Raw genomic sequence first — 25,725 nt, 5'->3', positions numbered from 1 at the left:
CCTAATTAGACAGATCTCTGTCATGATAATCATCTCGAGAACGTATGCTGTATATTCATATTGCGTCTCTTTTCACAGATCAGGCCCATGCTTTGTAATTTTTCAGAATCGTAACTGACTGAATAGAGCCTTTACCAGGCAATCATCTCCCGTAACCCTCAATTAGTGCCCTGCCAACCGATGCCGGTAGGCATCAGTGTTCCACTGCGGCCACCAGTGAGCGCCCCAGATATCCCTCGGCCCTTTGCAAAAACTGAATTTAAATCATTCCCCAAACAGCAGATTTCGGCTGTAGCATTTCAGGAACCTCATCCTTAGATGAAAGGGACCCAAAAACAAACGGTGAAACCTCATGGTTATTCTATGTTACGATTGCCACTCAGCTTCCAGCACTGAACTCCGGGTACCGCAAAACTATGCGGCTCCGCTCACCCGCTCTGTGCGCTGAGCACCGAGCGGCGGCACCGCGAGGAGCCGGGAGTGGGACAGGGCTTTCCCCTTGAGTCCCCGCTTCACGGGGCGCCCGTGCTCGTCGCGCAGCGGGCTGCAGGGGGCACTGCGGGGCGCTCCGGAGCGGCGGGGCTCAGCTCCGCTCCTCGGCCGCTGCCCGGCAGAGTTCGGGGGGAGAGGGAGGACGCTCCTCGCGAGGCGCTCGTTGCCGATCGGTGTCGTTTGAGCGCCGGTGAGGATTTAGTCCGCTCGTGGCCGGGAGTTGTCGCAATAGGAACGCGATAAAAGCCAACTTTGAGGCTGCCGAGCGGTTCCAGGAGACAAAGGCGGCTCTTCGCCGCTGTCGGGAATTCCGAAGCCGAGCTCCGTGCCAGCGTGCCCCGGCACAATCGGGGACGACTCAGGCTCCCACGCCCGGTGCCTGAGTTCCCACTTGTCCCCGTTCCCAGCGGCGCGTTGCAGAGGAGGGGTGTCCCCGAGAGACGGGGCTCGGCTTCACGCGTCTCTGTGAAACAAGGAGTTGGCAAACACCAGCTAACACTTAGAACGCGAGAGCCGTGCGTGTGCCGAGCGCTCCAGCCGCTGCTGTCCGTGGGCAGGCAGCCCGGCAGCGCTGCCCGCCGCATCAAACGCCGAAGTTCGGCCGCGGCCGGCGCGCAAGAGCCGCTCGCTTCACGCCGTTCCTTATGCGGCCGTTTACACCGGAGGGAAACGCGGCGCGCGGCTACCGCTCCGGGCACGGCGAGGAGGGGGAATAAGGGGGAGCGGGGCGGCAGGTGGCGGCCGTGCCGAGCCGGGGGGCCTGACCGCGTCCGCTCCCGCTGGGCGGCGTCCGCGCCGGGTTTTGCACCTTGTCCCCGGGTCTGCCTCCCGGCCGGGGAGCCGCGCCGCGCGCCGAGCGCTGCCGCCCCGTATCACTCCGCTGGCACGGAGGGGAGGAGGAGGAGGAGAAGGGGAGGAGGAGAAGGAGGAGGCGGAGGAGGGTCCTCGATCATTGTGGCGGCGGCGGAGCGCGGCGCCCGGCCGTGCGAGCTCGGCGCTCCGCACGGGCTCGGCGGCTCCGCTGTCTCCGGCGCGGCCCCGGCTCGTGCATGTGCGGGCCGGCCTCGGGCCGAGCCGTGCCGCCGGGTTCCCGTTGCCATGCGGCCCGGCCGCGCCAGTACTTTGCGAGCGCCCAAACTTTTCTCTAGGAGGAACGTACAATGAGCGAGCGGCCGCGCCCGCCCCTGGGTGCCGGGGCGCGCGAGTGAGTGTGCGGCGTGTGCACGGCGCGTGCGAGCGTGGGCGCGTGCGGAGTCCCCCCGTGTGCGTGTGCCGTCCCCGCGTGCGCGTGTGTGTGTGTGCGTGCGGAGGGGCGCGTGTCCCCCTCACCCATGGGGAGCGCGGGCTGCGGGAGCGACCTCCGGCGGCCCCGCGGAGCCGCTCCGAGCGCCGCGGATCGCGGAGGAGCCGCGGGAGGCGAAGAGCCGCGCTGAGCCGCGCTGAGCCCCGGAGTTGGCCGCCGCCGCCGCCGTTCAGTTGTCGCGCCGCTTCCCGGCGGTCACCCCCGGCACCTTCCCCGCTCGCCGCACCCCCTCCCGCCCCCCGCTGCGCTCCGCTCTTCTCCTCCTTCATGTTTTGGAGCTCCTCGAGGGGGATCGGCTGGGGGCGAGGAGCAGCGCTCGCCGGGGACCGCCGCTTCTCCGCTACATGCCGGTGCCCCCCCCGCCCCGCGGGGCTGTGAGCGGGACCCCGCGGGGGGCGGCGCGCCGAGTTCCTCCGGAGCGGCGCGCGCGGGGCCGGGCATGGGGGATTTCGCGGCCCCGGCCGCCAACGGCAGCGGCGTCTGCATCAACGCCGGCCTCGGCGGAGGGCTCGCCGGGGCCGGGGCCGCCGCCACGGCCGGCGTCCCCAAGCACAGCACGGTGGTGGAGCGGCTGCGGCAGCGCATCGAGGGCTGCCGGCGGCACCACGTCAGCTGCGAGAGCCGCTACCAGCAGGCGCAGGCGGAGCAGCTGGAGCTGGAGCGCAGGGACACCGTGAGCCTCTACCAGAGGACGCTGGAGCAGCGGGCCAAGAAGACGGGCGCGGGCGGCAAGCAGCCGCCGCCGAACAAGCAGCCGCAGGATGCCGAGCCCGGCGCGACCGAGCAGCGCAACCACACGCTGATCATGGTAAGGGCCGCTCGGGGGGCGCGGCGCGGAGGGAGGACAAACTTTTTCCCCGGTCCCCCCGACGGGGTGGGGACGGGGACCGCGCCGCCGGGACCGGGGCCGTGCTTGGGGACGGTGCGAGGCCGGCAGCCTGCGGGCCGGGGGCTCTCGGGGCGAGCGGCAGCCGGCGCTCGGGCGCTGCCAAAGTTTGCTCGGGTTTTAAGGAGCTCGGCGAGGAGCGGAGGGGGGGGGGGGGGGGTAGGGGGCGGAGGCTGAGCCGGTCGGCGCGCGGCTGCGAGTAGGAAGCGGAGTTTCCCACTCCCAGCCTGCACCGATGATGAATAATAAGAGGCGGCGCGGGGGGAGCGGGGCTGCCGGCCGCGGCCCCCTCGGCCGTACGGAGAGCTCCGATGGTGGCCGCGCGGTCCTTCCGCCGTGTGTGTCCCGACGCGTCCCCGCACCGCTCCGCGCTGCCCGGGGGCGGTCGGCCGCTCGCTGTCTGCCGGGCGCACAATGGGCGGCGGGGGGGAGGAGAGGGAGGAGAAAGGGGAGGAGAAAAAGGGAGGCGGCGGCGCGGCTTTCGAGCGCCGCACGTCCCTCCCGCGGACCCTCCCTCGCCCATCCCGGGCCGAGCCGAGCCCCGCTCCCGGCGCCCCGGCGGCGGCGGCACCTTCCTTCCCCCCGTCCCTCCCCGCGGCCCCGCTTTGTCTGCCCGCTCCGACGCGCTGGGGGCGGGGGTGGCTCCGCCGGCGGCAGACAAAAGCTCCGCGCTGCCCCCGCCGCCTCCCTCCCCTCGGCCGCCTCCCGGCTTCTCCCCGGGGGCCCGGCCCGGCCGCTCGGGGGCAGGGCGCAGCGGCGACCACACAAAGCGGGGGCGGGGGGAGTCCGCGTGCAGGAAGCGGGGAAGCCGCCCGCTGACAACTCGTCTCTCTCCTGCCGCTGCAGTGGGGGCACGGCCGTTCCGCTTGCCCGTGGGGCTGCCAGCGCTCTGCCGGCCCCGGGCAGTGCCCACCTCGTCCCCGGCCCCGCAGCGCTGCCGGGTTGCGGGCGGCTCGAGAGATGGCTTTATCCCTGTGACTGGGCGGGCTGCCGTGCCGAAGTTGTGGGGACCGACGGGGCAACGCGGGTGCGACTCCGTGTTCCTTTGCTACGCGTGGGGAAGGAAACTCGGGGAGCTGAGAGCGGCACCGTGTAGCGATAGTTCGCAGGGATCCGGTAATTGCACGGCGGCGGTGTGTGCCGTGTAGGTACGGGGTGTGCCCACACCTCTCACGTTTGAGAAGGGAAATTCTAAGCCTTGATCAAACCAGACCCGCTTCCAGCCACTACTCTGTTTATAAGAATGTGTGTTGTAGATAAATGTAGAAGTGTAATCTGCTCTGTTTCACTTGTAGAATGTTAATTATGACTGCTGTCTCATCTGAGAGCATTGGGGAACGTTCACTGGCACGTGCAAGTTCTACTTGAACCTTGGGAAGTTGCTCCTTTCAGAGCAACAGAAAGATGCTTTCTTTGAAACCTTGATATTTTTTAATAGCACGAGAAACCAAAAGCAAGAAGTAAACCAAAGCAGAAAGTTCCTTGTGTCCGGCTGTCAGAAGTTTGCAAAGAAGTTTCATAATGTAAATGCATTGGGATTCTTATTTACCGAACCAGATCTGTGTTCCTTTCTTTATTTTGGCCTGACCTAATGCCAGCCTGTGTGTTGGGCTTTTCTCCCTTCCCACTCAGGTTGCTGAGGGCAGGGAGGGCTGCTGTGTGCATTCACTTCTGTCAGGAGGGCAGGGGAGCTGCTCCCCAGGTTCACACCTATTGAATCATGGGTACCTGATTGCATCATGGAATCATTAAGGTCGGAAGAGACCACTAAGACCATCAACCGTCCCCACTAGTACTGCCTGCTCACCGTGTCCCTCAGTGCCACATCTACATGGTTCTTGAATACCTGCAGGGACAACGACTCTGCCACCTCCCTGGGCAGCTGTGCCACTGCTTCACTGCTCTTCCAGAGAAGAACTGTTTAGGACCCCATGTGAACCAACAAGTGGTTCTCAGTAGCAGCCTTTTTTGGGATGGGAGCTGCTGATCTACTCTGAATTTGTATCTTGCTGTAGACCCTAGTTTTTGCTGGCTGAATTTAGCCAGCTGGTTTAGCCTGTCCCACTTGAGGAGTGCAGTGTGTTTCAGAACTTGTTTGTGCCCTTGCAGGCGCTGACTGGGATGAGCCCCAGAATCAAAGTTGTTTATACGTAGCTGGGAGAACATTTTTTTCCCCTCTTTTTTCTTCCAGTCCAACCTGGCAAAAATGTTGGGCTTGGATTATTAGGATGTCATACTGGCGAGGTTGTAAAGGAAGCATTGGGAACATTTGCAGGCCATCCAAAACTCTGCTGCTTCCAGGAAACATCAGCACATTATTTCAGTGCTTTTGAGTTAATCTGTCTTTGCATTTGCAACTCTAAGTGCAACAGTCTTCTGGCTCTGCGTCTGTGGTGTTGTGTGAACATGGTCCAGAGGCTGTACATGTGTGTATTTACACAATATAAACAATAAATGTTAAGTATAAGGTAGTGTATGTAAGATACATATTGCCAAGTTAAATCGCCTATGTCCTATCCCCGACTCTGCTCTTCTGTGCAGTCTTGTCATTGAACAATGAAACACTACTTTGGTAATTACTGCACTGACCTTCTGATGCATGTATATTTGCATCTGAGCTCTGCTCTGCCACAGCGTTTAAAGGGGCTGGAGCTACTTTTTCTTGTTTTGAAGGTCCTTCAACACTTTTCTTATTTAGCATCATGGTGGTCTTGATAGCCACTGTGTCGGATTGACTGTGCATAACCCTAAAGCCAGCCCTTAGAAAATGAGTTTTGAACACCATAAAATGTTGTTTAGATCACAGAAATTAGTGATGGAAGTTAACTGACCTATTAGATCATCCTTTCTGCTCCCCTGCCAGGGCACACCATGCCAGTTCAGAGTTGGTTTAAAGTTGGAGGAAACACAGCTGGCAAACGCAGTATTTTCCAGCAGTGCTCTTTTACCCACCCTGTGCTAATGCACTGCCTCGTGGGAGTGAATGGTCACATCCATCCGACCTGTGGGAAGGGAGACGGGCAGACCGGTGCTTTCAGCTTGGTCGGTATAGGAACAGTATGATGTGTTTGGAATTACAGCAGTCTGGCTGTATCTGCTCCGTGTTGGCAGATATTCCACCCCAGGAAAGCGGTTACTGCTTTTGTTGCTTCCTTTCTGTTGGAGAGGGTATCCCCAGTGAAATATGTAACTTCTTCATTGGTCTTGTGATGAAACTGAGTGTCAAGTGGTGCCATTGGTCTTGTAGGAGGTTTCTTACAGCTCACATGTGCTGTATCTGTTGGGTACCTGTGTTCATACACCTGCTCACAGTTCTTGTGCTTCTCACATAGCACTGAGAAGCAGCTTCCATACAGGTGCTCAGGGGTTCAGCAGTTACACCGTAGGAAATGTGTTTCTCTAACATTGTAAAAAAGTGAAAAGAAAAATATTTTTCAGATGTTTCTTCTTATTTTCCACAAGAGGTCAAATACAGTGGTCCTTACTCATGCCTGATGACTAGGTGGAATTAAGCATCTCTGCAGCTAGTGAGCAGTGCCTGAGCTTGTTTGCCCAGGGTAAGGCTGGTGGTGAACAAAGAACTGGAATGACACCAGAGTTAAATCCCAGGCCACAACACTCATATGCCTCATGGAAGGAGTCATCCACTAACCCTTTTTATTTTGCTCTTCCTCTAAGGGTGGATCTCTGTGTCTTTCCATAGCCTCTCCCATTTTAGTTCTCCTTTCCATAGCGACTCACGCTTGATGCTCCTGTGTGATTCTTGTCCTTTAGGATGAGGAGTTTCTGTGCTGACCTCCTTTTGCAGCTCATCAGCGCAATAGATTTCAGCATAGCAAATGGAATAGAATAGAGAGACTCTTCACTGCAAGCCCTGCCAGCCTCTGGTGACATTTATGTGCTTTGAATGAAACCGTGTCTCTTTAAGAGGTAGCGGGTTGGGACCAAATGAACCATATCTGGAGCAGGGAAAGTTGTGTTTTGACACATTGTGACCACTCATAGTGAAATCTACCTTCAGCTTGGCCAAACAGCAGCACGCAAAGTCCTGCCCTGAAGTCTGAGGCCTCACGAAGTTCAGGAGGAAAGACTTTGGCTGGAACTTGTCCAGAACTATTCTGCTAGCAGAGCCAAAAACATTAACATGCAGTTGTGTTGGGACAGTTGAATGCATTTAGGCTCACCTAAGTTTGTGTTCGCTTGACCTAAAGCTCAGTGTTTCACAAGTAGCTCGAGCTGGCGTAAATGGGAACTGCGCCACCGAGGAGGTCTCATCTGGTGTGAGAGGCCGTGTTTTCTGGCTGCTCCGCGGTCACTGGGTTCACCAAGCACTTAGGGAGGGTGGAAATTCTTTTTTCTCCTTTCACGCTGGGATGGCTTTCAGCTGGATCAGGTCCATGGTTTGTTTGACTGTCCCTCCCATGGGCAGCACAGTCTTACATCACCTTAATCCTGCTGTGAAACTTTGCCCTTATCCCAGGACAAACACGTGGGATATTAGTTAAAACGTGCCTACCTGCTCGCACACCCTTTTTGTCATAGCTCAGTAACCCCTGGGAAGGGCCGAGTGGTCCTGTCCCTTAATACAGGCAGGGGTTGGGAGAACACTGTGAGAAGCAGCAAAGGAGTCAGAGTTCGTTTTTACTTAACCACTTGCATGTATGTGCCATTTGGTTGCATATTACTCCAATATGTATAATTCATGTGAGAGATGTGCTTGGATTAGCAGGGGTTTAAGGACAGGTCTGACAGCCAGGAACTGCTGACAGAAGTCCTTCAAGTGCTCAGTCTGGTGAATTGAAATGTTAGGTTCAGTCTCAGGCTGGAGCTGGGAACCTGTAGTCAGTTTTCCAGCCTGAGATCTCAGGGGCTGTTCAGATAAGCAACGCACTTGCATGTTCAGTGGGAGTTTGGGAGCCCTAACAGTTTGAAATATTTATTTTCCAAGTTTGTCTAAGATGGTGAGTCATAAAATAGTGTAACTTTGATTGCCCTTTTGTTTCCCCCTTACATACTTCAGGTACCCAGCGTTTGCAGTTTGTTCCTGTTTGCTTTTGGAATATTTGCAACCCGGTTTTACTGAGGTTGGAAATAAATGTGTTTTTAAACTCACGGTGGTTAATAAGATAGCAGCTGCTGAATTTTTTTTTGCCTACAGGAAGGGGCTGAGCTGCTCTCTTTCAAGACTTCCCGCTTTCAGATTGATTTTGCTTGCCACCACGTATGGTGTAGTTGTAAGGTGATATGGATACTTTGAACTCAGCTGACCTGTGAGAAGAGAGAAGTATGTCTGCCTGTAATCTCACGTTTTCTGTAGGTTTCTGTGGCTGTTAATGCTGATGCTGAAGTGCTGTTGGTAGAGAAGAAGATCTGTTGCTTTTTGCTTGTTGTAAGTTCCGCACACCCACAGCACACAGGGAGTGGAATAAGAGGTTTGAATTGATGACTTTTGGAATAACTAAGCTAATAAACAGAAAGACCAACAACTCTCATATTTTCCTTCAAATATTTTTTATCAGGGCCACTTTCTACAAGGTTTTCAAATAGGGCTGTATACAGTTCTGCATGTCCTTGCTTCTCAGCAGTTGCAGCTTGGAGGAATGAACCGAAGCTGCTAGTGGCTGAGGTCTCAACGCAAACTGAGACCTACTGAGTTACTGAGCATCAGCTGAGCTAACCCTGTGTGAGGTTAACCAGGTTGGATATGGCTCTGGGCAGCCTGGCCTGGTGGTTGTCAGCACATAGCAGGAGATTGAAACTAGGTGATTTTCAACCCAGGCTGTTCTATGATTCTGTGAGTTGCTTTTTAACTGGTCAGAGGTGGGGGTTCTGGGGCTCTGCCTCTTTGGTGCAGGTTTCTTGCATTGTTTCTGTGGCACTTGAGAAAATCTCAGGCCTGCTCAGACGGTGCTTGGATGTTGCACACCTAGATAAGGAGTAGAGCTGGTCCCCAGTCTTACTATTCCCCTGCACAGTATCATGACAAGCAGCCAGTATGACCATACGTGTGTGTTTCTATAAACCAGCATGTGTACCTATATGGAAGCATTTAGACTGTGCTTTACAAGACAAAGTGAAAGGATTTTCACTGCAAGGATTTGTAAGGGTGGAGGGTGACCAGTGATTGGTTCTGATGGTGGAAGGGGATGTGCTAATCAGATAAGAAAAACCCCTGATATGCATCCATTTGCTTTATTTTCAGCTTTCTTTCTCTTTCCTTTGGTTCGTATCTAATCCACAGTGATATCTTGGCACTTCTTCATTGTGTTTAATCTAAGAGAGGAAGGGAGTTGGTTATGGCAGATGAGAGATTGGAAGAGTTATGGAAGGTATTGGAGTTTTTTAATCATTTAAGATGTTTCCTTATATTAAGGAGGATAGAGCAGTGCTTAGCCAGGAGAGAAATTGCAGCATTTCCTGCCACTTCTGTTTATGCAGAGTATTGTGGTTACAGATGCTCTCGTATTTGAGAAAATGACTTTAAAATATATCTTAGCTGGCAGTCGTTGTCTTTGGGCTGCTGAAAGGACTGTTACATTTCAGCTGTGATTTTCGCTGTTGCTCATTTTTGTCTCTGAGGCTGGTGGCTGTTCTGATTTCTCTGGGTTGCGTTCCAGTGCAAAGTGAGGCAGCGTAGAGAAAACTGTTTAAAGCATTCAATAACCAATTTTTAATAATGTTTTTGGCAAGCAGTGTCTCTTTTTATTGCACATAGTTCTGGTTCTCATTGAAGCAGGTAATGTATCTTTGAAGACTTCAGTGGACTCCTCCTTTTGACGGTAGACTCCTGTAGGTTGATGACAGCTGTGTTGTTTGGGCTCCTGGTTGGCTGAAGCATTGTAGCTTGTAGTACATGGCTGCATATGAAATAATGTAACCTTTATATTTTCACCACTGCCTTTCTCAGTAACAGTTTTGTTGCTGGCAGTGGATAGTGATAATGGAGGTTAGTGAATGCAAAACGGCAAAACCAAAACTGCTTTCAGCTCTCCCTTCCCTTCACCCATGGTTGTGGTAAAGTGGCCACTAGTCATGTCACAGCCAGAGAGGGGCTCCGGGAAGTTGGCACACACCGTCTTTACAGTTGTTATGGATGCTTGAACACATGGAATGGACTGTGTCACTCTTTCATTTTGTGTCAGAATACACGCTGTCATGAGAAGGTGGTTCCTTGGGGATGGCAAATTTGTCCCTACCTTTTCTTTTGCTATAAATTTCCTGCTGCTTTAAGCCAATGGTAAGAGCACATAGGTTTACCCATCTTTGAAGTAGTTTGTCCAAATGGAGTAGTGGTATTTTGCATTTTATTTTGTTTCCTCCTTTCTTGGAGCTGCTATTTGTTTTGGAATTAACTCAATAGAATCACAACAGGTAAACAGCAGCACTGGGGATAATGGTATTTCTGATGGAGCATGTTTCAAATGTCAAGTTACAGTAGTGGTTGCTTGAGAAGAAGCTTGTTTCTGGTTTCAAAATCATTTACCTTCCAGATCTGTGACATGTGTTCTGGGTAGTGTGCACATAATGAACATACACCATAAAGCTGTGTTAAGAGTAGGGCTCGCTAACTTTCTCACAAGGGTAAAGGCAGGAGTGAGGGATGCTGGTCATCCCCATTAGCAGCTTTGGATCCCACCCCCTTCCCATTTTTAGACTGCTTGTAAGTAATTAACTTTGTTTAAGGTAGAGGAGCTTTTCTGAGCTCTTCATATACAAACTTAGATGTTTGTAAAGGCAGGAAGAGAACTTGAGGCCAGTAAGTGAAAAACAGTGATTTTCATAAGCTAGAAAACTAGCATGAACAAATTGGTATGAAATATGTCATCTCATTTTAGAGATGACTTTTTTTTTAAGCGCAGTTCTTACATGTTTCAAGATTGGATACGTCTTTCCTGTTGTGAAGGGAGGAAGCTAAACGCTTGCAGTTTTATACAACTGTAATCAGTTTTATTGCAACTGTAGCAGTGTGATATCAAATATATATGGTTTTACTAGACAGGATTCATATGCTATTTATATCCAGGTACATAATGTCAGAATTTTTGCAATAATTCATGTTAGGTAGGATCTGCTTGCTTTTGCCTTTGGTTTAATTGGCTGCAGGTTACACTGTTGTTGTTTTGTTGTTTGTCTCTTTAAGCAAAGCTGCTTGTTTCTGCTTAAAAATGTAGAATATCAAGTACAGTTGTCCTAGTGGAGGTGGGTTGGTATCCTGAGTGCAGATGAGAGTTTCAAATGTGTGTATATCCAAGGTATGAATCCTCTTCTCAGTCGCTTGTATCATATTTTGAAAGCCAGTTTTTCTTAGTTGTAAAATTGGGGGTAAATTGCCTCGTGGTTTATTTGCTTAATCTGAGGATGATGTTCATCAAAAGCACACTGTGTTCTGGCTATTTTTTTGGAAGTTCTTGAAAAGGCTGCAGTGAGAATCTTGGATACATTTGAATCGCACATCGTGATCTGCCATTTGTGGTCTCTTTAACAGCAGTGGGAATGGAGAGGGGGGAGACATTAAGTGCTTTGTTACCTGTGGAAGGTGGTGTGCTTCCCATGTGCTTAGCTGTTCCTTGCTAAGGTGTGTGGAAGGTTCCATCCATGCTGACCACAGCCTGCCTCCCTGGAGCCTGGTGGGGGGGCACCACTGGGGCCTGCGGCACGCTTCTGCCCCAACAACCGTGCCGAGACCCAAAGAAATGGGCCTTGCATCCATGAAGGCCTCACAACGCATTGTGCTGTATGGTTTCTAAATGGTTGTTAAATTAGATGATGACATGGGGTTGTTTCGTTTTGTTTTGCTCTGATCCGAGGAATTCTAAAGGCTTTCCAGTGGCACACACAATGAATTTGTTTGTCAGAGTTGTTCAGCAAATGTAAACCTGCAGGCAGCAGGCTTGTTTCTGTGGCTACCTGGTGCATGTGTCATTCAGGCTGCCTACAGACTGCAGCAGTTCACAGGAAAGCTATTGTCCAAGTGACCTCTCACACGTTAGTAAACAAACAGGTGTGTGTGTTTTAAGTCCTTTCTGTCCAAAAAGTGTCCCTGTGGGCACACTTCTCAAGTTGGTTAAGTGATGTGTTGTTTTGCTAAAGCAAGCTGTATTTCAGTGCTTCCCCCCCGCCCCTTTCAATATATCCATTCACTGATGTTGTAAAGCAGTTTACAAACTTGGTTGTGGCAGGAGGCAGAAGGCAATGCAAGTTTCTCAGGCCAGTGGGAGGAGTGGAAAGTGTTTTAGGTAGTTCCCAATGGTTTAATGGCTGCCCGTATTCCTGTTTTCTGATGGATCTAGAGAGAAATGCCGAGCAGTGCACCACAGGCCTTATTTAAATCAACAGCTCTAGGCAGGTATCCTTGGGTGCTGGTGTCTCATAGTTTTGGAAGGAAGGAATGAGCTTCTCTCCCTTAGGTCAGACTATAGTACTGAACAGTGAGGGTTTGGGGAATGATTTATATGCTTGACAGCACAATAAGGTGCAGATATAATAATATCCTTCTGTTGGCTGAGCTATCCTGTCTGTGCCATAGTGTGTGGAGCAGGCGGTTGTCACCTCGCATCCTTGGGTTGGTTAAGTTAGATGTATACTGTTCAACAGGTAAGCTTGAAAATTAATACCATGCTTCTTCAGACCTACTTGGACCTGCACCTGTTCCTTCAGACAAAGGAACTGTATTTTTCTATCAGAATATTTTAAAAACTCTTTAGAGAGCACCTTATAATAACATCTGTATGGTACAAAGAGGTGTATCGTAGACTTTTCCCAATTTAGAGAAAACTTTATTAGCATTTGAGTAGATGGCAGAACAAAGTTCCGTCTGCAGTGCTTCATATTTCAGCCGTAATACTGAGCTGACGCCATTACTAATTGCTGCACATAATAATAACATTTCAGGAAGGGAGGGACTTTAATTTGTGGAGGTACCTTTCTTCATCTGTGAGGGTGGCAGAACGACATACATAGCTGGCAGCATACGCGTACTTTCAGCACAGTGTGTTACCTGTCCAAGAAGTATCTATACTCAGCTTAGGTACATTTGACTTGCCTTCATCACAGGACATTTGAGTTTGGCATTGAGATAAAGGCAAAGAAAGATATAGATGCTTTATTTTGCAAAATCATGGAAAAATATATTGCATTTCTTACCTAGGATGCAGGTAAGAAGGCACCAGCCTGCCAGTGAGATGCATTTCTTCCCCTGTACTGTATAATAGAACAGAGGTTCTCTTGTATTTTGGGAATAGTAAATAATAGCAAGCTTATTTTCCTCTCTAGTTATTGGCAGTTGTGTTTTTATGTATTTCTTCTATCCCTTTTGTTGTTTTGTTAGTATCAATATAAATCAATCTCTTATTCTTCATTGTGTTGTGAAGGGATTGTTTGTATAATGGAGTGTTAAGAGGGTCGTTTAACTTCATTTAGTTCATCTTTGAGACACAGAGCTTGTGATAAAAGAAATGAAAGATATCCATGGTGATGTTCTGTGTAGAGAGGATTAGAGAAGTGCGAGCATTGTGATAATATTTGGAACAAATATTAGGGATATCTTGGAAAGTTATTACTGACAGGCGGAAGCCAATACTTGCATAAAGAACAGTGCTAATTCTTGTAATAAATTGATTTATGGCAAGCTGAACAAAAACAAAACAACAACAACATCAAAAAACAACCTCCCCCCCCCCCCCCTCCCCCCAAAATACCAAACCCACCAGATTAATTGCTTCTATTTGAGTGTTTATACAGGTGATCGTATTTGTGATGCTTCCTCTTGATCCACTGTCAACAATTGCTGGCTGTGTTTTCCAACTTGCCCTATGTGTGGTTTTTGTTTTAGAACCTAGAAACCCAGGGCGGTCATTTCTAACATAGAGTCTGCTTCTGGGTTCGTGCAGCACTGTGAATGGCAGCTTAGAAAGGCAGGTTAGCAAGTTAACTATGTCTTTGCTGGGAAGCCCCCCACTCCCTCTCTCATCACTAAAGGTCCACAAGTTGTAAGTTATTCAGATCTTGCGATGTAGGCATTAAAGCCACATGGCAGATGTGAGGTATTCTTCCAAGTTTAAGGAAGAATAGATGCAAATAGTTGTTGGCATGTGGACTGGGCTCTGACTACAAGAAAGAGGATTAAGTATTTATAAACATGAGCCAGAACACCTATTTTACTTCCTGACAGAGTGCTGTGTCTGTCCTGCAAGGGCAGGAATTCCTGATCTTCAGCGTTCTCAGTGTCTGCATGTGCAATGTTATTGGTCTGGGTGGTGTCATGGCCCCAAAACCAGACATACCTCATTTCAAATTGCTCACCTTAAAACTGTACGTACACTTCATAAATGTTTGTGTATTTATATGCAGCCATTCCATGATTGGTCATTTGGCATAGATGGTGTCCACTAGTGGTTCAGTATTTATTAAGAAAACGTATTTTCACAAGTGCTTTATGTTAATAAATATGTCGTGTTGCTCAAAGACTATCATGCTTTGAGGCAGGAGATGTTGCATTTATTTTTTAAGTATCAGGGAAGAGACATTCTCAGTTTAGTAGCCTCACACTAGAATTGCTCATAGGACAGTATAATTAATTTAGGGAGAACCTTGCAGTGACTAATGGGTTTATTTATGGTGAATGTGTGTTTTGACAACTGGGACCATATCTTTAATTTCCGTTTGTAAGGTGGAGGTTTGAAGAATTGGAGGGCTCTGACATGTCAAGAAAATTATGTGATTGGAAAAAGTCTTAATTTCCTCCAAAATCATTTTTCTGCTAAGTCCTTTCATCCTGGCACAGCTAAGTTAAATTCCTCCAAAGGAAGTAGGGGGAAAAAAAACAGCAGCAAAACAGCACAACTCTCACTGGTGTTATGCAACAGGGTTTTTCCTGGTTACTTCAGTTGGGTATCCCTCCTATTACTGCCACATGAATTTATCTTAATGCTGGCTCGGTTGCATGTGGGAGATGGAAATTTCAGAACTAGGCTATATTTAAGTTATCCTTAGTGTTGGCTTTGTTGTTGTTTTTTTCTGGCTGAATTCTCTGTGAGGTAGATCAGTGCTTTTTGTGAGTATTGAGTTGTGATTTAGGCATCTCATTGAGCAGAATGTGTGGGAATGGAGGAACAGTGATCTCTTTCTAGTGGTGTTTTGTGAAGCTATTTTTGTTTGGTGTGATGTTGGAAATAAATTCTGAACCACGCACTAGTGAAGGCTGCAGGTTTTAAGGTGACCAAGGAATGTGAGTCCTGGACTTACGTAGCAAGTGGCCATCGAATGTGGAGGACTAATTCATTGTGGTGTGTCATGGACTGGGACCTTAATGGGAATAAACAGGAGGCTTTTTCTTTCTGCTGTTATTTCTCAAGGTGATGGACATTTTCAGCCTACTCTCTGGGACCGGACATCCTGCTGGATGAGGATCGAATCTTGATTATTCAATAAAGGAGACAAAACCCACTTCTATAAAGTAACTTTGTCCTACAGTGGTTGATGAACATGAGGCAGAACACCTGAGGGGTTGTTTTTTTTTTGGTTTTTTTTTTTCCCCAGCCAACTTTAATATGGATTCCAGAGAGTTTGTCGTTCATTACATCAGTCAGCTCCTTCTTGCTGTGAGGGCAAGCCCAAAGAAGCTGCTTCGTTAAAGCATTGCCTGAAGGGTTGGGGGGGTGGTTAAGTACTTTAACTTCTGTGTGAGTTCTGACCTGGCTGATTTCTGCACAGCAGCCTGAATCTTGGCTGCCTGTGGGGGCCTCGGGCATAGCAACACCAGCTGTGTGTTTTTGGGGCTGGGAAAAGGAGCATTAACCTGCAACCTTTGTACTACCAGCAGCAGAAGGGAAGGTTTCCAGTCCCACCTTCATTCAAAGGACATGGAGACTGTGAATTGCCTTGCTTTCTGTAGAGCCTAAGATGGTTTGTAATGCTGAACTTTATAGACATGGGAATAATCATTTAGATTTGTTGTCTTGTTATTATTTTCTAAAGTAGTAAGATGATGTTGGTGACCATCAAGCTGAGAGCTGCTCCAGGTGTTAAAAGGTAATTTGTTAAATCAAAGTAACTGTCAAAGCATTGGTAAATCAGATTCAGCTGCTCAGTGGATTGTTTTGTGGCAGGGGAGCAAAAGGAAAGAAGCACTGCCATACCTGGTAAAATAGATCAGCCTAGGAAAAGGAAAAATCTGTCTTTTTCTGCAGATGTGAAGAATCCCGTTCCTTGCAAACTGAAGGAGACAGGAAGGCAAAAGTTAAGTCCTCTGTTGGTCCCTACAGAGTTGTCTGCAGGGTTTATTTCTTACTTCCAATAGTACTGTCACTGTGATGTTGAAGAAACAGTATGAACAGCATCACTGCCCTCATGTATTCTTTCTGTCTGGATTTCCATGCAGGGCACCTACATGAGAAGGAATTAGAATTTTAAGAGGACATTTTAAAACAAGGTTGTGAGGTAGAGAATGTCTTGCCCTAATGCTCCTTTTGCTCAGGTCCATGTAGCGCTGCTCGTCTCTTGGTTTTTGAGGTTACGCTGTTGTTCTCCTACTTGTAGTCTGCATTCCAGAAGGATAATTCAGTTCTGGCTCAAGCTCCTGTTTGCCACGTGTGTGGTGATTTTCTTTCTTGTTGTTATTTTGTGTGTGTGTTTTTCATCAAGTGATCATAAGTAATGTGAGATACTTAGTTCTTAATGATTCAGGTTTGTGTGGCCAGTAAATTTCAAAAAGCCCCACAATTTATGATTTGCAAACAAGAGAGATTATGCCTAACTTACTGCCACCTGTTAAAGTAACTCAACCATTAAAACAAGCAGCTAAGTGCTGTATTTACACTGAAGTATTAAAGAAAATGAAGCCAGTAAAGGTTAACATTTAGAAAGAATAATTGGGATGAGTGTATCCTGAATTCCCTAAACAGGACAAGAGCCTTATGTGCTGATGTGGTTTGCTTGGTTCCATTAATTCGTTTAAGGCAGAAGACTGCTAGCAGAGCAGGAGGCTACTTCTTCCCACCTATGTATAGGGACAGGGCAAAATAAAAGTTATCTACTGATTATGTATATTCTTAAATTCAGAGAAAAGGCAATTTGATAATCTTTTCTTACATAATGGATATGCTGAAGGTATTTTTAAAATGAGTTTTTGAAAGAGGAGAGTGTTTTGCTGTGGATTAATAGAACTTCAGTTTGTATCTAAATGTGGCTTTGTGACACTCACCAGCAGAAAACTCAGAAGAGAAATGAAGTGCTGGAAGCGTAGCCTTTGTGCACCATTTTAGACCTACCACATGTCAGGAAAATGTGTCACGCTTAATGCAAAGGACATATGGAATTGTCAAGTTCCGTGCTTTAATAGTTACCAACCAGTGACCATCCCCTAGAAAAATTATTGTAGAAACAAAAACGCCAAAGGACTGATTTATTCAGATCAGGGCTTCCTGCCTGGTAATTTCAATCCTGATTAAAATCAGCAATTTAAATGACTTTGATTTATATCAGGCATTCTGTCTTCAGACTAAGTGGGAACAGGATGGGGCTTTAGAGGCTCTACCATTTAGAGCTGCACATACTCCATCATGAGTCATTTACCCAGCAGATCTGATACGTCTGCGCTTCCTTTGCTGTGCTCATCAGCTCAAACATCTACCTTTGAGGGTTTTTTAATGTGACCCTTATACCAGAATAAGGAAAGGGTTTAGAAGTTTAATGGTGTAATTCAGATGTAATGCAGCACAAATTCGTGACTTCTGCAGAAGAAAATATTTTGTAATGAGAGGAAACAATCAGGGAGGCCTTTCTGAGGCTTTGTTTTCTAACTAAGGGCACCGAGACCTGGCCCCCACTATCCCTTTTCCTTTAGCATGAAATTGTAGAAGCAAATGGTGCTTTTCATACTGCAGCCTCCAGATCAGGCGGGCTTTGTCCATGCTTAGATGTGGGGTGATGAAGGTGCTTCTAGTGGTCTTTAGAGCGGACTTAATGAATGCACCGTTCTGATACCTGGGGTCAGTTGGTTACTTTTATTTAGATAAGTTGACTGTGTTTTGTGAGCTATCATAATGAACTTTTTCTTGCCAGCTGCTGTTTCAGAATCATTTGTTGTTTTATGAATTAAAAGCAATGAAGAAAGATAAATTGTTTAAGTAGAAGATGGAAATGTCAATCTGAATTGTAAACTGATGGTCTGCTATTGTAGTAGGCATTGGAAAGGCAACGTTGCTTTGGTGGAGGATTCTGAAAAGATCTTGTTTTTTCTCCTACAGAATAACCACTGTTTCAGACATTGTGACAAAAGAAGTATCTGTGCTTAAATTCAGGGATAATGCCCCAGATTTCATTTCACCATGTTTCATTTGAGTTAATTAGCAGATGGCTTTGAGGGTTGTGAAGTGTTATTGTCATCTCCAGAGCCTTAGTTTGGTGCATAAGCTGCTAAGAACAGGAAAACCAGATATTAAAAGAGGGAAAAATCAAATGCAATCATCAGGAAAGTTTGAACTACTGATAAAGGTGAGTTCAGGCTTCCAAGCTGCATTGGTCAACTGCTGCTCAGCATCTGTTAACCCGCTTTGTTGAAATGCATCTTTTTATCTCGTCTCAATATGATTATTGTCTCTATTTAGATATATGTTACAATAAAATTGAGATTGAGACATGTTTCCTTACCAGTGAATTTGAAATCTGTTGCTGAAGACCTTACTCTGAGAGCTTTCCTTAGATGGACATGGGTGGAGGAGATAGGAGTTTGTTTGGTAGTAAAATTAATCGAGGAAATGCGTATTTGTGGGGATAAAAGAAAAGAAAAGAAATAGTTTGGCAGATGTCTTGCTCTTCTGTTTGTATAGTTCTTTCTGCAGTAGAAATCAAAGTGAAGTGAGGCGGCTTAACCTTTCCCAGTAATATTTTTTGTACAGGAAGTTTGTGGCTTTGCTTGGGAACTGCTTTGCACACCTGGGACAGAACACTGATCGATGTGAATAAGAAGCGTGGTTCGTTTTGGGTTTAAGCAATAAGATTTTTTTCATAGCACTGCATGGAGTTGTGCAGAGACAAAGGTGAAGCACGTGGTCTGAGGCTTCGTTTAACAGAAGTGACTGAAATGAGCGGTTAGTTTAAAAGGTTACGTAGTAATATAGAGCATGGGACTCAGTTTTGCAAAAAATGCTCATGTAAGTCTGTGTTTATTTAATGAAAATATAATTGCTACCATTGCCAGTTTAGCACTCCATAGAGATAATCTAGCAAATGTAGCAAATGCTGTTTTCTGTGGATGAAACTGACCTTTGCATTTTGGGAATAATTTCAGGGTGGTTTGCTAAGTCTGATCCCCTGGGCCATATAGGAAAGTGCTTAGCTGGAAACTGCTGGAATACCACGACCACTTTTGATTTGTAAACACACGTGGAAGAGAGAACCTTTTTTTCTGGTTTGCTCTTTGCAGTTAGATATTAAGTGCAAAACAATGCAATGTCTTTAAATGCTTTTTTTTTTTTCTTTTTCTTTTTTTTTTTTTTTCTTTCTTTTTTCACCTCAGATTGTATGAGTAGGAAAAAATGAGCAGATCTCAGCTGTGACCACCCTTTCCTTTCTAACCGCGGAAAAAGTTCAAAATCTGATAGACTAAATATAGAATTTCTAAAATTGGACTGTGGGAAAAATGGGAAAATGATGGCATGCAACAGACGAATGTAGAAACATTTGTGTGGCTTGGTCTCCTTTTCCCGGTTACATTTGTATCGGGATGTAGACAGATAGATCTGTTCTGTTTCTTTGCAGACTTGCAAAAGACTGGAAAAATGAGTCACCATTGGTTCATCTGTAGGAATAGAAGCGTACATGTAAGGAGTAGAAATGGTCTGCCAAATTTCTGTAGCTAATGACGTCTGGAGGAGTCATGGTACTCCTGTGGCCCAAGTCTGACTGGTATTCACAGTTGATTGCAAAATCTTGCCTTTCTATGATATTTGGACCAGATTCCTCTCACCCCTGCCTTCCCCTTAGGTATGGTGGGGAAAATAATCTGTGTACTAGTTATGTAATCTTAATGTGTATATAGTTTAATCTAGTTGCTAAAGTGTGAGACGGTAATGGGGAAGAAAGTTGTCTCCTGTCCCCAGGGAAATATTGCTGCTGTATTTACTGGAAAACACTTCTGAAGTTTGAAAGTTCAGTTAAACATAGGATTTTCTCTTGATACTGGTAGGCACCATAACTCCCAGCTCATCTGGTCTGAGGACTGGTCCAGCAAAGACCTGGAACAGGTCGTGTGGGCTGGCAGAATGTGCTCCAGTCAGATGAGATTTTGTACTTTCACACCTGTAGGCAGGATTAGGGTTTAATGTAAGAAATGTTAATGAGAAATATGAAAATTTGCTAAGAGGGCAAATGTTATGGATGGGGAAAGAGAAAAGAAATGGCTCCTGCACTGGTAGTGCCTAACTGTTCATTAAGTCCGAGTGGAAAGAGAAATTAAACAAGTAGACTTATTTATGAACATTTAGGGCCATAACTTTACAAATCGTGGCTCACTAAGAATAAAACCACAGGGTTTGTTTCTAGGAGAGTTTGAAGTAGTGCTGATTTACAGAGAAGGTTTTATTGGTTTCTACGTAGCTGGCAGCCTGTTGCATAAGTCTTCACCTTGGGTAGAAGCTGGGCTTTTCCAGGGGAGGTGTCTTTGGCAGCCTGTAATTTAATACCTCTCGTTACTCATTAGCAAAGGCATCCAGGTTCATGTTGTAGGTGTTTCCCTTTAGTCAGGCTTCACTTCAAAAGACATAGTTGATTGTGATTTGTGGCTTTCTTTACAACTAATATTAGTTTACTTGTTGACATACAGGAATGGTCACTGCTGCGAATTGTTGATTGTGAAATAGTGCCTGTTTTCATTGGATTTGTTAGTAGTTGAATCTTAGGAAAGTTTTCGTTCATCAGAAAAGTTTTTGCGAATCCTTCTCTACTGTGCATATTCTTTAGGACTGGTCTGGTGTCTGCCATAGGAAGACAGGGAGATAATGTGAGGGAAGGAACGCTGCACCTTGCCTTTCAGGAAGGTGAGGACCTCATGGGGGATTTCTTCATTTCTGTGGAAAGATTGATTTAAAGCTGCAGGCTCACCAAACTGTATATAAGTACTAGATCTCCGTAACAGTAGCTTAATGTTACTTTTTGTCTCCTGCAGTTGACAAAACCATCTTCCTTACACATTTGGGAATGAAAGGTTAAAAGGGAATTTTCACTCCTATAAGTCTTCATTTATTAGTTGTACATTAAGTGATGCCTGATTACAAAAGGTCTCGCTGAGGTAGCTCAGTGTCTTGATTTCAGCAGGAGGCCGGAGATGTGAGAAGCATATGCTTCTGGTGGAATGGGCTAGGAAAGGGTTGGTGTGATGAGTCCCAACTGCTGTAAAGCCTTAGTTTTGTATGCTGCCTCAGACTGGCAAGCCCATGCCATCCATGGTCTTGTGAGGGTTCAAAATATAAAGGAAACTGCAGGGTACATTAACTTGGGTGCTTTTTTGTTTGTTGAAGTGGCAGGTTGGTGTTGGTAGGTTGATGTAAAGCCTGGCAGACAAGAGTGGTTGCGAGCACAGGATGCTGTGTCAGTATAGGGATGAATCTGAATAAGTCAAGCCTGGGAGGCTAATAAATAAATACCAGAACAAAAATGCAGCTAAGTACTTATTAACACATGCACTGACAGTGAAGCTGGAGATGTCTAACTGACATGTCCAGTTGAACGTGACTGTCCAGATGAACATGTATGTGACTTGCTGTTTGGGAGAACTGTGGCTTGTTAATACAGAAACGATCACTGTTCTAAATATGTGGTTACATTTGTACTTGGTTTGTGTGAAAACACCTCACTTGGCAAAGCAGGTACTGAGCACCAGATCTCTTCAGCATGCTGCCAGGTGTAGCATTGGCCTGCAGCTGCTTTGAGCTATCTGCAGAAGATGCCAGTTATGAAACAGATGCACGGTAGTTGAGGAAGTGCATGATTTATAGATGTGGGTCTCTTTGGTCGTTGGTTTTGGTGTTTCTCTGACAGTTCCCCTCACCTTTGTTGGTGATTCAAATTTCTGCTTTTTGTTTTCTTTTCCTGCCTACTGCGTTCATCTTGTTTTGATTCCCAGTAGTCTTTATGTATGAATAAATATGATCTATCAGACTTAATATGTATTCTATGAGGTGTTATGTAAGATTTTCTAACTAATATGTTGCCCTACTCCACCTGGTAGGATTTTGCTCTTGAGAAGTCTAGAGACCCACTGGGGTCATAGTGGTTTGTTTTAAGTCTATTAGCCACAGGAATAAGAGGAAGAGTATTAATAGGCCAAATGCCTGAGCAGAGTGTGAGAAGAGCCAAGAGCTCTGCTATCAGGCATTTGTTTTTCTGCCCTTGTGTTTTCACACTGAGTTGCTGCTTCCAGGCCACCAGGCTTCCTTCTCATTCCGGCCTGTCCATCTGGCCCCTTGCCAGTAAGCTGCAGTGTAAAATCTTCAGTGAGGACTGTGTCTGCAACGTGCATGCACGGGATCCCAGCAAGAACAGTGTGTCCCACTGTTCTCCCCTCCCCCTGTGCTGCACTTGACAAGGAGTTAGGTCCTTGTGGCAGATGTAGATGTGAGTGAGCCTTGGGCACCAGGAGCCACATCACCGTATGGAGGCCCAGTAGGTGGGTAAGTGGAGGACAGGGAAGCTGAGGACAAGAGGTAGAGCATTCTAGCTGCTGCTCCTGCTGGTAGCTGGATTTCATCCGAGCTACAGAGCACCAAGATGACAAGATCTGTGCAGAAGTAGTGTTTGTGACCTTTCCTTAGTCTGTTCACGGTGTGGTGCCTTGCTCCAGACCATCAGTGTTCAGTGCTGACAACACCTTTGTCCTGCAACATTTTTTTAGCCTATCCCCGGGCTCATGCCAATTGGTATGGAGATGTACTGCCTGGTGCTTCCACTATGTGTTTTTCCACATGGTATCCTTGGTTTTCAGGTCTACTAGAATTTGCTGGGCTAGATGCTTGTTGACTACATCAAAATTCAGCAAAGCATGCTGGTGTGGCCCCTGGCTTGACTATGCTCAAATCATCCCGTGTAGGGAAAACACTCAGGTCGTTATGAATGAAACAGCCTGTCTTTTCAAGCTATTAAAAAGATTATTAATTCTGATATTTTTTTTTTCTGACTGTAGATTCATAACTGTGACTTGAACTTGCATTTCATTGTAAATTGGTAATAATTAGAAAAATACTTGTGTAATGAAAAGTGGAGCAAGTAAAGAGAAGAACCTAATCCTTATATTTAGCTAAAGTGTACTTGTGGTTTCTGTAGTCATGTCAGTTTTTGCAGTGGCTATGGGTACCTGTTCACTTACTGACCATTTCATTAACAGTAGCAGGTGGGTTCTGTCAGATGAATTCAACTTTTGTCTCCCTTTTGTACAGCGTGCCTTCTGTGTATTCTGCCCAGGGACATTTATCTCAGATTAGCAGTGATGGATAGAGCTGGCATGCTTGAATGGGAGTGAATTGGTTTTCAGGCTCTACCTATTGGTTATGTATCCCCTGTACGAATTAATACAGCTTTAGTGAGATTAAAGCCAGGAAGCAGCACCTCTCTTCTAATTCCTCTTCAGAGGTCAGATGTCACACAGAGGAACTCCAAAAGGGTATAGGTTCATGGCTCCTACAGGAATGAAAATGTGTTACTTGCATTGATCCTACCCTTGGAAGGGAGAAAAAGGAATCCAGGCCGTAAGCTTGGGAGACAGGGTCCAAATCTCCTTTGAAGAGGTTCTGAAGTAAAGCATGTTTGACACTCCAGCTACTGTTTTTTGAGCTGATGCTGTATTTTGTGATAGCACTGACGTGCAAAGATAACAGTAGGGGGAAAATACACTGCAACAACAAGACTCCAAGAGGATAAGGAAAGGAATCTATTTGAGTGTATGTACTTCTGTATCGGTAAAGTAAAAAACTGTCTGAGGCTGTTGCTTACCTCTTAGTCATGGAAGGACCGCCTTAGCTTCCATTCCAGGTAGCTGGCCTTGCTTAGTTCTTTGTTGGGGGACACCCAAGATGAGCCATGGTGCTGAAGGAAGCATTATTCGCAGTGCTGTAGGTGGCACCCTTCCCTTTGAGATGGTGCTGAACCAGTGCCAGAAGGAAGGGGTAGGGGGCACTGCCGATAGCAGCCCCAGCCCAGAGCCTCCGCAGGTGCAAGCCTGCAGGTGTGCTTCATTTACACCAGCAGAAGTCTGTCCCTCTGTCTCAAAAGCATGGGGTGAAAGCGGGGCCTTGGATGCTTGTCGCTAGTGGAGGTTGCACAACCCATCCTCTGTGGGATGTGTTGTGTGGCTGAACCTGCTGCCAGGCTGTGCCCTCTGCCCTTAGCAAAGCGGCGCTGAGGTTGGCATGAGCAGCATTGGCTGTGCTAAGCCTTGGGTTAGCCATGTCTGGACACAGGGTTCAGATTGGGTTCTACTGAAGCGTAAAGATACTTTTGCATGCCTTGGTTGTAACATTGTGTTTAGATGATGTGTTAAAGAGATGGCGCTAAATAGCAGCATTGCTTCTCCTTAAGGTAATTTAGTCACAAATGCAGGAGGTGATACAAGTATCCAGAGGCAGGCTTGGACTACATGAGGGCTGAGTGTCCTCAGGACTATTTGTATTCTTGTCAGTATGGACTGAAAAAGACTTTTTATTTACCTTGCGGCTTGGGAGCTGAGAGCGAGGACTTGGGAGCCTGGGCGCACAGTGGAGTTACTGTCTGTCAGCTGATCCCTGGTAACAGTGCATGGCAAACACGAGGAGTGCTGTGAATGAGGCATTCAGGACCTGCTGCTGACACTGGGGCCTAAAGCATCTAGCTAAAAATATGGCTCTAAATTAGGCAGTCATCTGACGTTTTTATTTACTATTGTGGTTTGGACACCAGTGGATGAAACCTTCTCATGAATTGCTGTATCATTCTGCCTGTTTCTGATTTATACTATTTCACTTATCCAAGAGGTATTGTATGCCCAGTGAACTGGGGATTTTGACCAACTTGTGTTACGGTTCTTGGAGGAGCAGAGAGGGCTGGGACAGAAAGCATCAAGCACAAGGCAAACATTCTCTCTTGTTATGACTATGACCTGATCTTCCAGTAATCTACTCTGTGCCAGGAGACATTGTATTCGTATCCACTGCGGGATGAGAGTCCAGGGCATGTTGCTGTCCAGTGGTTTGCCATATTCAAAATAGCTGTCGCCGGCCTTTGTCCTTGTAGCACTGCCATCCTTAATGTGGTTGCTCATGTCCTTGCTGGGCATGGTGGTCACATCCCCCTTCTTCAAGTGTAGACCGTGTCTTGTTCTCCCCTGACGACCCGTGCTGGGGATCAAAGTGCTTGGTCAGTCCATCCTCATTGTGAGTGTGATCATGGACAAAGGAATAACATTTTGGCATTTTCCACTGGAAATGGATGTCACATAGTGATCTTTAAGGGCTGGTGACAGGAAGGGGTGCGATTGTGAAGCTATTCTCTGCATCTCACTTGGAAAATGAGAATATGTGGATGCCAGAGCTTTGTCAAAGAGGGTGAAGTGGGGAGGAGGAGCCTGTTACTCAGCTGTCCCTGGCACGGGGCTCCTGGTCCTGTTTATAGTGACACTCATCTGAAGAGCCATGCTGCTCAGCGGAGCTGTTGCTGCTGCATGGTGCGGTAAGGGGCTCCTTCATTTTGATAGGAAGAAGTTTTCCAGGAAGGGGAGGGGGATAAGAGAGCAGCTGATATCCTCTCTTCACCTTCAGTGCAAAGCCGAAAGGCTCTTAAGAGATGCTCTACGAACAGAAGAGAAATTTTCATTTATCCCTCTTAGTGGTTGGTGCATTCCCCTTCTTCTGATTAGTCCTTCAAATGCTGCAAGGAGACAGTTTGCTCACACTGCTACATTTCTGTAGCAGTAACAACCTCTCTTCTCTCTCCTCCTTTCCCTCCACCCCTTGCTCCCTCCCAAACCCATTTAGGGTTTCTTTTGCAGTGGTGTTTGTTGTTTTCTTTCTTTTTTTCCTCC

The 25,725-nt window shown here is 47.0% G+C and overlaps 1 protein-coding gene across 2 annotated transcripts in view; it reads left to right on the top strand.

Moving 5' to 3' along the window:
- The first annotated feature begins 1,459 nt into the window (after positions 1-1,459).
- MAML3 (mastermind like transcriptional coactivator 3) overlaps positions 1,460-25,725 on the top strand; it is a 193,879-nt gene continuing 169,613 nt past the window's right edge. For both annotated transcript variants that reach the window (XM_015861040.3, XM_015861039.3), the window contains exon 1: positions 1,460-2,603. In XM_015861040.3, the coding sequence (XP_015716526.1) occupies positions 2,235-2,603 (369 nt within the window). In that variant the 5' untranslated portion in view covers positions 1,460-2,234. The remainder of the gene's footprint in view (positions 2,604-25,725) is intronic.

The sequence above is a fragment of the Coturnix japonica genome, chromosome 4 (assembly GCF_054131305.1).
Source record: "Coturnix japonica strain WE chromosome 4, WE-NBRP24, whole genome shotgun sequence".
Classification (NCBI taxonomy): Eukaryota; Metazoa; Chordata; class Aves; order Galliformes; family Phasianidae; genus Coturnix; species Coturnix japonica.
This window is presented reverse-complemented; position numbering and strand designations above follow the sequence as displayed.